The 16,443-nt window shown below is 40.6% G+C and overlaps 2 protein-coding genes across 2 annotated transcripts in view; both read right to left on the bottom strand.

Annotated features, from left to right (window-relative positions):
• Positions 1-345: 345 nt before the first annotated feature.
• LOC310956798 (lissencephaly-1 homolog A-like) lies at positions 346-13,162 on the bottom strand. Its single transcript, XM_083927170.1, has 11 exons — positions 12,990-13,162; positions 8,445-8,731; positions 6,313-6,397; positions 6,116-6,190; positions 5,727-5,933; positions 4,206-4,374; positions 3,864-3,966; positions 3,399-3,627; positions 2,025-2,126; positions 1,777-1,933; positions 346-1,594 (listed from the first exon to the last, which is right to left on the bottom strand). The coding sequence occupies exons 2-11, from the start codon at positions 8,474-8,476 to the stop codon at positions 1,521-1,523; spliced, it is 1,233 nt and encodes a 410-aa protein (XP_083783296.1). The 5' UTR covers positions 8,477-8,731; positions 12,990-13,162; the 3' UTR covers positions 346-1,520.
• A 2,621-nt stretch (positions 13,163-15,783) lies between these two features.
• LOC310956870 (clustered mitochondria protein homolog) overlaps positions 15,784-16,443 on the bottom strand; it is a gene marked incomplete at its 5' end in the record, with an annotated part of 14,223 nt that continues 13,563 nt past the window's right edge. The window contains 4 exons of the mRNA XM_083927245.1: positions 15,784-15,902; positions 15,990-16,063; positions 16,164-16,298; positions 16,390-16,443. The exon at positions 16,390-16,443 is cut by the window's right edge and continues 40 nt beyond it. Coding sequence (XP_083783371.1) covers positions 15,821-15,902; positions 15,990-16,063; positions 16,164-16,298; positions 16,390-16,443 — 345 coding nt within the window. The 3' untranslated portion in view covers positions 15,784-15,820. The remainder of the gene's footprint in view (positions 15,903-15,989; positions 16,064-16,163; positions 16,299-16,389) is intronic.

Here is a 16,443-nt window from a genome sequence, read left to right as displayed (position 1 = left end):
GAGGACTTCTGTAAGGTTGTGATGTCACAACTTAGACTGTAAGACTGGGCTTTTTCAGGAGCGGGGCCTCAAGGAGACAGGGACTTCAACGGAGCGTTTCAGACAGAGGGTGAAAATACCGGTTAATTCAGACAGATAGTATGAGGAAAATTAAAGTATGAACCTAAAAACTAGCATAATATAGGACCTTTAGGTGTGGTGTGCTGAATTATCTGACCTCACCATGACAGTCTGCAGTGGTAAATTCTCTCAGGCTCCCCAAAGTTTCCCTTCATCTCTTTTTCCTCAAAGAAAGCATACAAATAGATAACTTATATTTACAGAATTTTATTTCATTATGTTGCAAACAATGACATCCAGATATATTGATACACAACTTTTACTGTGCGTGTATGTGCATTTGTGAGTGTATGTGCATGTGTGTGTAAAGAGAGCAGTGAGACCACAGAAAGCAGAATGAAAATCCCATGTGAGGGAGCCCTCATTGGGTTAACAAGGCAGAGATAGCGAGCAAGAGGGCACTGGGCGATTCTCTCGGGCGACATACACACACACACACAACCTCATAAAAAGGTGAGCAGACTTTTTCCTCTGTAAAACACACTTTTGCTATGGGGCGTGTGCCTGTGCTCTCAGCAGCTTAGGGATCATTAAGGTCCTGTGAGTGTCTACTAGAAAGCAAATTTGTTAAGGAATTAAGCAGTATGAACGAACACAGTGGGTGAGAAGCTTTGCCTCCTCTCTCTCCTCTGACCATCAGAGGAGAGAGGGTGGAGAGATTCTCCTGTCATAATATACGAACACACACACACTCACACAATGTATACATACATGTACATGTGCACTCGCCCACAGAACCTCATGTGATTCGACTAGGGAGCTGCATCCTGCTGAATTTTTTCATCACCTCAGCTTTCACTCATTCTCTTTCTTTTATGCCTACTTTCCTCACACCTTCTGTATCACCATCCACGCAGTGACAGACCACAACAATGAAGCATGGAGTAAAACAAAAACAAAACCCCCTCAACAAGGGGTGCCATTGGTTTTCGTGCACTGTCAGTTAACTGGAATCCACCTGCGCCAGCACACAAGGATATTTACCCTTTGATCTGACAGGAAGTCATGACAACAGTATGCAAATTCGGCAAATTTAACAGTATACAATTTTTTGTTTGATTCACCATGCAAGGAATACTTCTTATCTTTTGAATGTGTTTATGTGTCAGAGATTGCGTGACATTTATTAAGCGTACCCTACATCCAGAATAATTTACATAAAAGGACAATAGTCATCTTAATAGGGCTGGACCGATGTAGGGAGGAGGGAAGGAGAGGGGAGCGGACGGGGAGAAGGTAAAGCGCCATGGTCAACTAGGTTTTGGAGTGCGAGAGGTGAGGGGCTGGGTGTCAGGACAGAAGGAAGAGGGTTCAGGTGAAGGACAGGGGTGGGAAAGAGTGGGGCTTTAGGGCTGCTTTTGGAGTTGGAAGGGGGGACAGGACGAGAGATGGAGACAGTCTCAGCGGCACTCCCAGACTTTGACTGTCTGATCGACACTGCCCGTCACCACGTAGGGAGCAGTCTTGTGGAAATCTGCAAGAGACGTAAACATTTATTCAGGTTAAAGAAAAGCTCAATCATTTAAACAAGTCCCCCACTGGGCTGAAATAAGTTTAATGTGTAAGCGCGAGTGAACATTTCATTTTGGGTTTAGGATCTGTATTTTTACAGGTTCAGTACAGGTTAATTTGAGATGTTAATAGTCTCCGTCTTACCCAGAGAGGTAACAAAGTGTTCGTGGGCACAGAGGGTCTTCATGCAGCGTTTGTTCTTGTAGTCCCAGATCCTAAGGGTTTTGTCATCGGCACAGCTCACTATGAATCTTCCTCCAGGATGAACCACTACCCCACGCACCCAGTTGTCATGTCCCACCTGAAGAGACAAAACCGATTACCCACCACGCTCCTCATTCATAAGCAGTGACACTGAGACAGTCATACAAATCTTCACTTGGGCGACTCACCAGAGTCATGAGGCAGATGCCAATGCTGACGTCCCACATCTTAATTGTTTTATCTCTGGATCCGGAGAGAAGGAAGGGGCCAGGTTTCCCACTCTTCTTGCTCTGCAAAACAGTAACACAGGGAAGATGTAAGAAACAGTGATACGTAAAAGACAATACATCAGTGCCATCACTAGAGGCATGGCTCTATGGATGGCAATGTCAGTTAGTCGTGTGAAATCCCTCACATTTCATGCAGCACAAACAACAGGTTCAAAACTTAAAGCCCATGAACACCCACACAGGTGTTTTCAGTTATTCTGGCTGATTAGACCTCTGCTTGGGTTGAAGGTGGGCGGGGCTTTGATGGGAATTTATGAGGTCATAAATGTCTGTCTACCACTAAGAATGATAAAGGTGTACTTTGTCCCGCCTTAACAGGTAAAACAAAGCTAATAGGAGACCCAGGAAGATGTCAATCAATGGTAAATGGACTTGTACTTATATAGCGCCTTTCTAGTCTTCTGACCACTCAAGGCGCTTTCACAGTGTTTGTCACATTCACCCATTCACACAGACATTCACACTGATGGAAGTGGTCCTCTACATACCAACTTATCTAACCATTCACACCACACTAACACACCCATGCACAGAACGGGGAGGAATTCGGGGTTCAGTATCTTGCTCAAGGACACTTTGACATGTGGAGCGGGGAAGGTGGGAATCGAACCGCCAATCTCTCAAATGTAGGACGACCCACTCACCACTGAGCCACAGTGGCCCCATCAATCACAGTAGACACACCCACAGTCCTGAGAAGAGGTCTAATCAACCGGATTAACTGAAAACACCTGTGTGGGTGTTCAGGGGCTTTAATCTGTCCAATACTTTGCTTCTTGATTAAATACTTATACAAAATTCTATTCACATCAGCCTCAGCTATACTGTGTTTAATGCTAATTAGCAAATAATAGCTAAATGAAGATGTGAAGATGGTAAACATATCTGCTGAACAGCAGGTTTGCATTGTTAGAGTAGAGCATGTCAGCATTTAGCTCATAGCACCGCACAGTCTCACAGACCTGCTAGCAACAATGCAGACTGTGCTAAAAACATAGATACAGATATGTAAATGCCATGTTTCTAAAAAAAAGTGGTGAGTTCTTCTTCACACATCTCCTGCTGTTTGTGACGGACTGATCAGTTTGTCTCTAATATGTCCGACTGGAAAACTGCTTTTATCAAACTTTGTCAGGTTTAATTACCAAAACCGTGATGTGAATTACTTTACTGCACATTATATAAACAATTGTGGGAAACCCTCCAGCTGAACCAAACATATACAAACATCCACTGCAGGGAAATTTCACACCCTGCAGCATCTGTACATACCTCTGAGCCTGTGGCCTCCAGGATGGTGGGATGAGCACTGTCAGGGGCCCAGGCGATACACTCTACCACATGTTCATGCTCCCGCAACTCAGCTTTGCACTCCTTCGAGGCGACCACCCAGACACGCACCGTCTGGTCGTTGGAGCAGCTGGCGATCAACGAGCCATCCTGGTTGGGACGCACCATCCTCACCCACTCCCTGTGGCCTGTAAATGTCTTCACACAGTACCTGTAGGTGGAAGTATTCTTAGTTATATTGTGGAAGAGCAGCTTTTATCAAGAATCATTTGTGAACTAATGCAATAGCAGGAATAAAATAAAGAACATGGGAAGGAAGATGAAAATATGGAAATCTGAATATAAAATATAAAGAAAAACTATACCCAAAATGTAAAATTACCATGATCTAATTGTTTATAAGAACTTGTGGTAAAAGGAATTGAAATAAGGCTCCCGCTCACTTACCCAGTAGCCACTTCCCACATCTTGATGGTCTTGTCTCTGGAGGCAGACACTATGTGGTCACCATTTGGCATGATGGCTACAGACGACACATTGTGATCGTGGCCTGGATGACAAAGTCAAGAGTTAGTTGAGTAAGTTGTCTGTGTTCATCTCATTACTTAAACTACCAAGCCTGATGTGCCAAAGAGGTTACTTGGCTCTGATGCTAATTACACCATATCAACATATTTAATTAGGTAGTTAATTAATTGGAATATTTCTAAATCGGATTTCATAGAGCAAAAATTGTTTTTATAGGTGCTCGCTAACGTATAGTTTTCTATTTCTGTTAATATCTCTTACCATGCATTGTTCGGATGCACTCAAACCCCTGAAAGTCCCAAAGTTTGATGCTCATGTCAGCTGAACATGAAGCCAGCAGTTTTCCCGTCTGGTCAAAGGAGATGTCCTGCACAGAGTCTGTGTGGCCCTTCAGGGTTCGCTCAAAGTCCCCTGCCTCGTAGTCCCACACCTAAAATGAGTAACAGTGATGGTCATTTCAGTCTGACCTAATTATCAAACACAGATATGTTCCCCATAAATCAAATGTGACTATGATAGTGCTGATTTAAGTCAATTTATTAAGTCTAGTGGCCTAATTGAATGTCAGTCCCATGTCTAGTCATGTGATGAGTCAAGTGTTCGTGTAAAATCAAATGACAAATAGTTTAACTTGCCACATTCAACAGGCAGGGTGAGGTGCAGGTTAGAAAATGTGTTTCAACATTAAATACATGTAGGTTAAACTGTTCAAACTGTTTAAATGGTTAAGCTGAATATCCTTTCAGCTTTAATCACATTATATATAAAAAAACAATATGCTGACACTGTTCATTTAACCAATAAACGGCTGAGAAGGAAAGAAAAAGGATGGGTTGAAGGAGAAACTGATTTGCATGTTTTCCCAAGGTGCCTTGCTCCGGGAGTGTTGCCTCTGACAACACGAGCATCAGCCCTTCTCCACATAGATGGGCAGTGACAAAGCAGAAAAAAGAAACAGTGAGGAAGAAGGGAAGCAGGGAGGGAGGGAGGAGGATAAAGGGAGGAGGCAGGGGGGTGGAAAGCGTGTTGAAGCAAAAGCACTGAGGATAAAAAGTGAGAACAGCCTCAGATCTGCAATACAGCTTTGATCTGAAGGGTCAGAGCTGCAGTGGCAATGTTGTGGTTTGCTAAATACGCTCACTGATTTTACTTATAAATGCGGCTACACACCGTCATTACTTTAATATTCCAGCTAGACATCATCTCAAAGATATAACATTGTGTAGGCAGAAGAAAAGCAAAAGGATTCTTGACAGTTCCCATTGATGGACAAATTGATGCGGCGTAACAATGCTTTTAATTCATATTGATGGATGTAAAATTGTAAAAAAAAAAATTAGGGCACTAATAATTTAGTTAAAGGTTGTGCAGTCTACTTAAAATATTTTCCATAATTATCCATATAATATTATCATATAATGCCCCATATCAAAATGATTTCTCATTGTATACTGATATAGTGTCACCCGTTGTACTGCAGGTACACCAAGCTAAATGTAACACTATATTATAAAATACAGCCCCACAATACACCCCAGTGTTTGTTGAAGCTTTGTCAGAAATGTATTGATCATTCTGGATGCAGTAGTGATGTGGTTTGTATTTAATCAGATAGATCCAAAGAATACCTCCAACAGAACTATGGCGGGTCGACAGTCCCATCAAAAAAACAAATAAAAGATTCATAAAGTGAGGTTACATGCAGGGATGTTGTATTGAATTGTGTCAAATAAACCGCAGGCTTAGTGTGTAAACCCTCTTTATAATCAGATACACACACACCTTAATAGTAGCATCCTCAGAGGCCGTGACCATGACAGAGAAGACGGGGTGGAATATGACACGTGTGACCGGAGCGCGATGCCCGCTCAGGGCGTATCTCTCTGGGGGACGGGGGATCCACTCCTTGGGGTCTCTCTTCTGACCTACAGGTCCTCCATGTGTTATTTCCTCCTTCGCTTCATTCAACTTCGACTCCAACTCCATCACCTGAGGCGGAGCAATGAGTCAAAAAGAAGCGGAGTCAGAAGACGGGTAAGAATTTTAGCAAATTTATCATGCTGTCCGTCTGGTATATTAGATTTCTAAAAAGTTGGAACAAAGTTGTTTTTGTATTTACATTTTTCGAGGTAGGTGTACAGTATTTATCAAACATCTCAAGCACTTCTTACCTTCTTCTGTAATCTGATGACTGATGTCCATTTCTTTTCCAAAAGCCCTGCATACTTTTTATCTACCTCTTCATTCTATGAATAAAGAAAGGACAAGACACTTAGAAAGGATCCACATTCTGTGAAGTAAAAATGTATGTACACTATTTTTCATTTCATCATGTCATTTGTTTCAACATTTTTGTGTCTCTCCTTACCATATCTAACTCAGCCTCTTTCTTGAAGGTGGAATACGCCTCCTCGTATCCATTGGAACGGAGATAGTCGGCTATAGCCCGGTTTCTGTGAAAAAGTGAAAGACATTTTTTCTTAAAGATTCCAGGGATCTAAAAAAAAATCTAGTTTTAAAACCATGGAGGCAATCTTCCTTTTGTAAATCACAATCTAGCTCAAAACGGGCGCACGTAGATCAGTCTCATGTCCACATTCAATAATAAATGGGCAATGTAAACCACCACTGCTGATCAATGGTTCTTTATGGTGAATCAAGGCAACAATCGGAAAAAGTGCTGGTGGTTGAGGTGGAGTTTAAAAAGCACACTTGAGCTCACACTGCTGGAAAAGCAGGGTTTGAAATACCATTTGCATGTTAGTGCACATAGAATTTGAGCTGTGCATGCAATTCTCGGCTCTACATGCACTGGTGCAAGTGAAAATGGTGTGCTGGACTGGCAACTCTCACGCATTGACCGACACTTGTGCATTAGCATCTGTGCAGCCCCTCAGCGCTGTGTCAGAGCTGGAGAATGCTGCCGTATAGGGTGCTAACCTGGACTTATAGCTATCCTTGCTAGTTGGGCTCCTTACATGATTGCTAATAACACATTTGAAGAGTTGGGTCTCTGAGTTAGATTTAAGATTTGAGTTATCTTTTCATATTGAAAAGTGCCTATACATAAATAAAGTGAAGTTGCTAGATATTCGTCCTGTCTCTGACACATCACATTCACCCACCCCAACATCTACATCACCGATTTCCCCTGTCTCCAAAATGTTCATACGCATGGGTCTGAGTTCACTTACAGGTGCGCACAGTCTCCTGTCATGTTTGTTTTTATAGATCACAACTTTTGCGTTGGAAGCGGCGTACGCCTCGCCACGACCCGTTTTGTGCGCACGCATAATGAGACCCCAGGTGGTATCTTGTCACCGATTAGATTCAGTCCACTCAGATGCTAGCATATACCCTCTTAAATTGTAAGTACTGGTGCAGTTTAATTTGATTATGCACAAAATTGTGCTTAATTAATGTCAATGAAGTCATCAGAAATACTGGTTCCTCCTTGAAAAGAGAGGAGACAGAGCCTCCAGCTCAACTGGAAGAGTGTGCGCCCCATGTAGACTGAGGCATTGGAAGCAAATTTGAGTGAGTGCAATACAAAATTACAATCCTTTAGTGAAGAAAACAAAACATAAGGACCGAATTACCAGGAAACTGGTTTGTGCTGCTATGGAAACCAGAGACACAATGACAGGGCAACCGCAAGCACACAAAAATACAACCTTAAACACACGCATGGACTCGCACACAAATACACAGACGTACACACGGTTATATAAATGAATGGGACAGCTCTTTTATGAGATAAAGAGTGAATAATTCACGAGCAATGGTGCTAAATTTAGGCTGCAGCTTCAGGGCTTCTTTGAACGGCTGATAACTATAACCCGGATACAACTGCCTGTTACAGACTTTGAACATTGAGCCATCACCTGCAGAAGGATTTCCCCTAAATTGTCCCAATCAAATCCCTGTTTTGAACTCATCAGAACATAAACAGTCCAGCTTTTCTTGACCAATAAGGTTTAGGCCAAGTTGATGAATTCTGTTATATCTACTGTTGTGTGCTGTCTGGACTGGGGTGAATTGTATTCTGGGGTGCATACTGTATGACCAGCCAGGCACAGAGCTGCTCACATAAGTTCCTCCTTCCCATCCCCCTCACTTCTTTGCCCCTGTCATGTGGGTTATGAAATATTCAAGTAGCTATCAAATGAAGCACCTTAGAGCTCACATCTCTTCACATTTCCTCAATGATTATACAGTCTTGTAAAGGTACACACTCTCACAATATCTGCATGAACCTCTTTTGGATGACTCAGGCCAAAAAGCTAAACATATTCTACTGCTTTCTACCAAAAAAGGCAAAGATGTAACGTACATCTGTTTTTGTGGTCAAACTTTGAGGTACTGCTAAAAAGCTTCCAAGTACGCACACTTTAATTCAGGTGCACCGCTTCATAAGCACTACATGTGTGTTTGTCTACATGGCTTTTGTTGTTTGCATGTCTAATGAGCCCACACACACATTTACATCCAGGCACTCACAGTTCATCTCTTTGTCTCTGTGACAGCACCATGCTGGCTGCTGTTCTCTCCCTCTTGGGGGAGGTGAGGGTGAGGTGATGTGCTGGGGGAGTCTCGTTGGGAAGTGCGTGGTGGGGTAGTATCCGATCCCTCAGTGATGTTCTTCCTTCAGAGACTCAGAGACGCCGAAAAGGGTGCCACGCAGTGGGAGGTGTACTGGAGATGCTGATGTCAATCAACTGTCGGAACAAGGCTCCACGAGTATTCACTGGCCAAGATCTTACTCACTAATCAGACGTGCCCATCACCTGATGAAGAGAGAAGGGAGAGAGCAGAGGGTAAAGAAAAACTTATGGCCAGTAAAATTGGTTGACAGTGCAGGTCACCAGGTTCCAAGACAAGTCATTTAAACTGTACCTTAAAATAAAGTTTTAAGTTTTAAAAAGGCTTTGGAGAGTGGATCTGAGGCAAGACATTTGGGAACTCATACACTTTGTTGTCCTTTTCATTTATGCACTGATGCATATATCTTCAGACCTTTCATTACTGCCACAAACCTTACTGCATTACATCAGCTATTACTTTACTCTGCAATATTAGCAGGTATTTCAGAGTCCAGGTGGGGGGCAAAGGCTCCGCAGCGGTGCGGACAAAGGTGTTCTCACGACTCAGCACTCTGACACTCTAACTTGTTGCTCTTGCTACCAATATTAGCTGCAATGTTTGGTTCTGTCCGGATTAAGCTATGAGCAGAAGAAGTCCGCTAGCTGCTAGGCTAATTTATACAGTGTAAACACTTCACAATTCCTTCTTCTATTTCTTGGAGAAATCTGGCTGAGTCGCATTATATCCTAAACGCCTGATGTGTGTAGAGGTCTGTATAGTTATACAGCAGACTGGTGTCGTTTTTAGGTGATTTAATGAAGATAAACAGAGCAAATGGAAGTGGGCAATGCCACTGCGCTCTGACGGCACTGGCTTAGTGAGTCCTTCCAGACTCATGAGGGCTTCACGGGTCAGCATGGTATGAATGTAAGGCAAATCCATACTGTTGTACTTATATACCGTCCACCCCTAATACTGAGAAAACAACTATGTATTGTACAATTTAATACTGGACTATCAACAAAAGATCATCTTTAAGGTAGAGGCTGAGTCTTTGCACTAATTATTGTATCAAATATGTAATATTTAAGCTTCATCAAATGTGCCACTGATAAATACTTGTTGTTACTGTGGAAGTTTAAAAACATTTTTGAGAAACATTTCTAATCTGAATTCTGTGACGATGTTACCATCCCAATAGACGACCACAGATCACACGGTGACAAATCAAAACACACCATTCAGTAAGCTAATAAGACTGTCCACCTCCTGAGCTTCAAAACTGCTGGCACCTGGGGCCATAATAGCACTAAGCTACTTAGGGGCTAGACCAGACATCCGTGTGTGTGTGTGTGTGTGTGTGTGTGTGTGAGAGAGAGATAGAGACCACAAGTCCTTCATACAGCTGACAGTGCAATGTAAAGAAGGGACGAGACGGTCGCTAACAGGATTAATCGTCGACACGGAGAGGACCTTTACAGCCGTCCTTTTCTATATTATTGTCTGAGGATTGCTTTTGTCCGTTTCACCGTTTGTTGCTAGTTGCTGCTTCGAAACACAAAAGATGCCTTCAAGAAAATGAATGATGCTCAATTGGAAACTGGACATAACCTTGCAATTTTTTCTGCATACTTCGACTTTACAGATGAGCACTTGAGCATTTACTTTCAGTGAAAGCATGGCAGTCACAGCAAACAACAAAGCATTTACCCAGGGACACATCTGATGTGTCCTGGAAAGAACTCTTCTTTCCTGCAAACAAAATGAGCACTCTGAGCGGACAAGACAGAGCGGATGATTTTGACAGAGCAACATTCTCAGTGTGACTCAAAACTAGCCATTTGACCAAATCGAACGACCTCAAACTAATATGTAACCAAGACAATCTCAGTAGCTTCTGCACCTGCCTGAGACAGCTGTGCTTCACCAGCAACTGTGAGAGAAATGTTTTAAAATTAACACATAGATAAACTGGAATTACTGCCTTGCATTTGAATGCCTCCGCCAGACAAGTTGCAGTTTACATCCGAAATGGGCTTGGGCTATATGAAGCGATTATGGTTCAACGTAATATTAATGTAATTGCATGCATATGAGTTACCACAGGGACTCCATGAATGATGCAACTTTCTGTGGTTAGTTTTTAGCATCTGTAATAACTGCAGGACTGATGATTGTGTGTTATCTGAACTGCTAAAGTCAGTTGAATAGGTAAACAAGTAAAGATAACGTTGTCAGTAGCCTAGGTTGCGAATAAGCTTGGTAACGACACTCAAAGGTGCTGAAGGATTGATTCAAAGAGACCGGTGATGCTTTTTTGCCCTTGCTGTTCTCTGTGAATTTTTCTGGAGGTGACGTACTTCAGTGTAACGCCAGGTCCTTTGTGCTTACTGTGGACTGCGTACTGTTGCAGACTCCGTTAGCCATCCGCTAAATGGGTCAAAAGGGTTACTCTTCACCCACACACTCTTAACAGCATAGGAAAGGAAACTGCCATCATAGGATGAGTGACCGTATAGCAATAAAGCATGACCGAATTAGCACGCTAGCTAACAAGCCAGTTAGTTTGCTTGCTTTTCAGCGTGCGTTCGTGAAATACGGGTTAAGTAGTTTTTGCGGCAGGGTGCATTCACGAGCTGTGGTCTGATAAACAGTAAATTCATCAATTCACCACACTTATAGGTTATGAACAAAATGTGGGCCTGTGTTATCTTGATTCTATACATCAATGTTGAGCAAAGACTGTTTGATTGGTCTGATTTATTGATGCCCTCCTGTAAAATAGAGCTTACTGCCCATTGCAAAAAATGCATCCCCAGTACATAGGTATTTATATCTATGTGTGTGTGACTCTCTCTCTCTCTCTCTCTCTCTCTCGCTGCTTTTCTTAAGATGATAATATCTTGTAATAATAAAACAATAAAATCCCTCAGTTTGAAAGTTACTCAGCCTTTATCTAAAATATACTGCATGTGTTATCAATGCAACAGTCCAATATTTAAATGTGACAAGACAGTGACAGAATATCGATTGACCTTTGATTTACCACTTAATTAATAAGTAGTGTAATTTAGCAAGTGAGTGCAGTTCTTCTCATACAGAGGAGAAAAAAAAAAGGGCCTATGTGGGGATACTGGAGGGAATGTAGAATTCAAATATTAATTTCAACAACCCTACCTTATTGAATTTAAAACCGGTTATGGGTAAACCTTGAGATACTCTAGTGCATATAAATCATCTTTACACTCTGAGAGGTCCATACCTATTCTACACACACAGGCCCTCACACTTAATGCTATGAAGTAGCAGCTACTGGACGATTACCAGACATTCAATTAGGTAGTGAAATTCAGCTCAGCAGACCGTTTTGTGCATCTCAAGTAAAAATCTGCACATTCTTGTTGATTATCGGTTATTTGCACTGAACATTTTCTTCTCTGGTTTGTCTCCACCCTGATTGTGATTGCTCAAATCTCAGTATATCACCATAAGGGAGCTTGCTGTAATTCGTGGAAACAACCCCAAAATGCCTTAATGTTTCTGAGAACAGCATTTAACATCTGGCTCTCGAGTGACGTCTTTTCCTAGCTTCGATGGCCACAAGGGCAAAGTTGCAGCAATGGCTCAGCAGCAACGCCCTTTCCAGCTAACGTTAGCCTAGCACGATAGCGTACGCGTTAACTGGAGCTGTCAGTTTTGAGCAGACTAGATTTATACAGCACAGCCACCACACCATAAACACAGAAGAGGGCGTTGGTCTCTACGCCAACAAGTCAGTTAGCTAAGCAACATCGTCCCTTGCTGGAAATTAAAGCAGTTTCACCGTCACAGTTAGATGACAATTGTATAAGCAACCCAAGTTTGATTACAGGGCTGTTAACTGTTATTCCCCAGTACAAGATAACGCTGGTTTAACTAGTATGGGTTAGTCACACAAGATGTTTACAGTTACAGTCAACGTTTCAAATTCAAAATGTAGCTCTTTGGTTTCCAGCCACATCATAATATATTTGCACCGGGCTCATAGAAAACATGGCAGCAGGCTGACAGCACCTACGGTAGCGTATAGCCGGCTAACGTAGCTACCACGTTAGCTCACCCCAACAGAACGTCCATAAATAGAACGTCGCTAGTGTTTAGCTCAAAGCTAACTTAGGTTTCACAACAAGTGTCTCGATACAAACCCCACATTCACCGAGAAGCGCCAAACTGGTTTTGAAATGACAATCACATGCAGTATAATTGAGTAATACATATCACCGTTACATTATCTTGACGTTCGCTTCTTTATTAATCGATGCTCCTGTGAATGCCAACTTTGCCACTTAGCTTAGCTTTCGGCCTCTCTCCGCCATTTTGAGATCGGGACGGGAGAGCGCAGAGACTGCAGTCGTCAAAAATAACAAGTCTTTCTAAGTGCCAAAACAAAAATGTAGACGCGTGTAAATAACGCTAACTTACCCTCTGATGTATGGTGATTCTCATATCCCCATTGACTGGTCTAAGTACGCGATGGGAAACCCTGGTATTGATGTGGTATTGTGACTTCTCACATCACCCGGCGGCACGGTCGGTCAGATTTGTTCTCCTCTTTGGTACCACCGCATTTCGCCCGGCCCCAGCTAACTAACGGTCGCGGTGGGATATCGGCTGCGCGCACGTCGAGGTGAAGCGGAGGCGCGCAGCGTGCACCTCCTTCACTCATAGAACTAAGGAGAAAACAAACACACATTTATGGAGGACTAAACATGACTTAAGCCTCAATGAATACATAAATAAATGCATAAATAATTAATTAAATAAATACATGAATAAATGCACGAATAAATAAATAAATGCACAAATTAATAAATGCGTGAATAAATGGGCCCTACACCGTTAACTGATATATGTGACATAGACTGTAGGAAAGACATTTTTAAAATAAGTTTTGTCCCCTCAGCCATCACAGTGCTAAACAAAAACATGTAAATCATGGCTATGTGCTGTCTATATGTCTATTTGTTTTTCTGGGGAGAGGGTGTGTTATCTGTATATAATGTCCATGTGTTGGGCCTTTTTAAATGTATGCTGCCATGAAAAAAAAAAGAACTGACTTATGTGACAATTATTACCCCCCTGTGGACAATAAAAAACCTCACATATGGACACATAAATACATAAATAAATGTAGGTGAACAATTATGTAGAAATAAATGTAAATCATTTATTTATTATTTTATTTTGTATACAGTTATTTCTGGATTTATTTATTCATTTATATATATATATATTCATGCATTTATTTATTTAATCATTTATTCATGCATTTATTTGTATTTATTTATTTATGTCTTTATTTATTTATTTCTGCATTTTTTATGTCTGCATTTATCCATTCGTTTATTTACTTAGATATTTATTAATTTAATAATTTATTGTATTATTTATTTGTAATGTATTATTTGTATTCATTTATACATGTATTTTTTATTTCTGCATTTCTTATTTCTGCCTGTGTTTATTTATACACTTATTTATTTCGGTATTTATTTATTTACTCTGGTATTTATTTATTCATACATTAGTTAATGCTTTCACTTAAGTCATAAATTAATGGGACCTCCTACATCGTTAACATGTGGACACAGAAATACAAAAATAAATAAATGTAGGTGAAAAAAAATTAGAAATAAATGTAAATAATGTATTTATTATTTTATTTATTTATACATTTATTTATGCATTTATTTATAATTTTATTTATATGTGTATCTATTTATTTAAGCATTTATTAAATTATTTATTTGTATTGTATTGTTTATTTGTATTTATTATTTGTGTATTTACGTATTTCTGCATTTTTTATTAATTCCTGTATTTATCTATACATTTATGTCTTTATTTATTTATGCGTTTATTTATTGAGATTTAAGTCATGGTTAGTCCTCTGTATAAATTAGTTACATGGCCTACTGTAACTATGTTCAGCCGAGTTTTGATTTCATCCATTTTAACTGTAATCAGTCACTTTTAATACACACTTTTATAGACCTGCTTTTATGTTGTCTTTTTATTTATCTACTTATTAATTCATTTATTTTTATTGTCTCTTTACTGTATTTTTACCTTCATTTTCATTAATTATTTGTTGTTTTTACTGTTACTTTACTGTAAGAGTCCTATAGTTTATCTTGTATATATGTATATGTGTATGTTTTTTTGTGAGATTTTGCCTTTTCTCTAGCTGTCAAATGACTTTGTAAACTTTTGTTTTTAAAGGTGAAAAAATAAATAAATAAAATTAAGTTAAACAAGTTTCGCATCAGCACTAGGACCGACTGTAGTGAAGAGACAAATCATGCAGCTGCCCCATAGATGAGGAATAATGGAACAGCTCGCAGATTATAAAACACAACCTTTAACACATTTACACTTACAATATGGGTACATTTTCAGATTAACAGTTGTAAGATACATATATATATATAAATAAAAGTTATTTGGGTGTAATATCTCCAATCAAATTCACTAATCTCACAGTCTCACATTTATTTGCTGCCAGTGGACCAACCCCACAAAATTCCACTTGACAACATTATCCGTTCAAAGGGTGATGCTCTCATTTACCCCCAATGTGACTTGTTCTTGTAGAATGAAGTCATACGATGCTCAGATGTTTATTATTTCCTTAGTCACCTGAATATGAATAACAACAACATGGATTCAATGATAACCGTCAGCTGATACACATCCAAAACAACCATAGAGATTATCTCAATATTCAGGAATATAACGTTCTGAGAGGTGTCTGTGGCACAAGTGTGAGACCCGGTGGTCACACAGAGGACTGCAAGATGACGGCAGCGTCCTTTAAAAATCTAAGAAACTTTCAGCTCACTGCAGAAGTAGGCCTAAACATACTGTGCTTGTCTGTTAATCTAGCAGTATAGTATGTGTTTAGTATGGGTTTATACATTTATATGACACAAAATGATAGTTATGCCCCTTTGCCATCAAAGTTACAGCCTGCAGAGTTAATTTACAGATGCCATATATTTCAACAAGAGCTGCATCATTAGATAAGGCGCTGTTCAACGTTCTCCATAGCACAAACTCCTTTTCTGTCACTTTCGTATTACAGTAGTTGGTATCCAAAGTAGGCTAAAAGTGACTTATTGGCACCTTCAATTTGCCAGACTTTCATTTATCATTGTTGTTCATTGTCTGCAGTCATTTTCAGGAGTCCGACTGCACAGATGTTCTAGTAACTGTCCTTTTGGTCCACAGCTCAAGGTTATTGTCTGCAGTTGTTAAGTCATTTTTTCCAGCTCTTCAACTTGAACATTTTCCTTTCCTTTCAATTCGGTCCTCAGGTCTGCAATTTCTTTTGTACTAGAGACAAAGACATAAAAGGTGAGTTGAGCATTACAACAAACACATTGTTTTTAATTCCATAACTGGGACCGTTTCAGTGTTCACCTCAGGGGAACGAGAATGATTCCACATGTCAGGTTGAGCTGCTGAAGGATCGTGAGAAGCCTTGGTGTGGAAAACTGGAGTGAAAAACACATTAGAAACACATTATCCCACAACCAGAAATGCATGTGGGCAGGAGGAGGTGCTCTCTCGCTTGCTTGTCTTCGCCGTACAAACCGTTGGAGGTTGAATACAGTCACTGGGCGCGTTACTGTAGATGTGGTTGATGGCTTTCTGGAGGATCACAGCCTGCTGAGTGAGGATCTTCAGGTACTCTGAGCTCTCCTTCGTACTGTCGTGGTTCTCCCCAACCTTCACGTGAGCAACAACGAAATGTCTCTGATGAGCATGTGACACAAACATAACAGCAGCAAACATGGTGTTCCAGCATTTTAAAGCATACCTGGCTCTTATATATTGAATAAGCCTCTTTCTCGTGCTGCAGAGCCGATCGAAA

This window comes from Echiichthys vipera, assembly GCF_963691815.1.
Source record: "Echiichthys vipera genome assembly, chromosome: 14".
Lineage (NCBI taxonomy): Eukaryota > Metazoa > Chordata > Actinopteri > Perciformes > Trachinidae > Echiichthys > Echiichthys vipera.
This window is presented reverse-complemented; position numbering and strand designations above follow the sequence as displayed.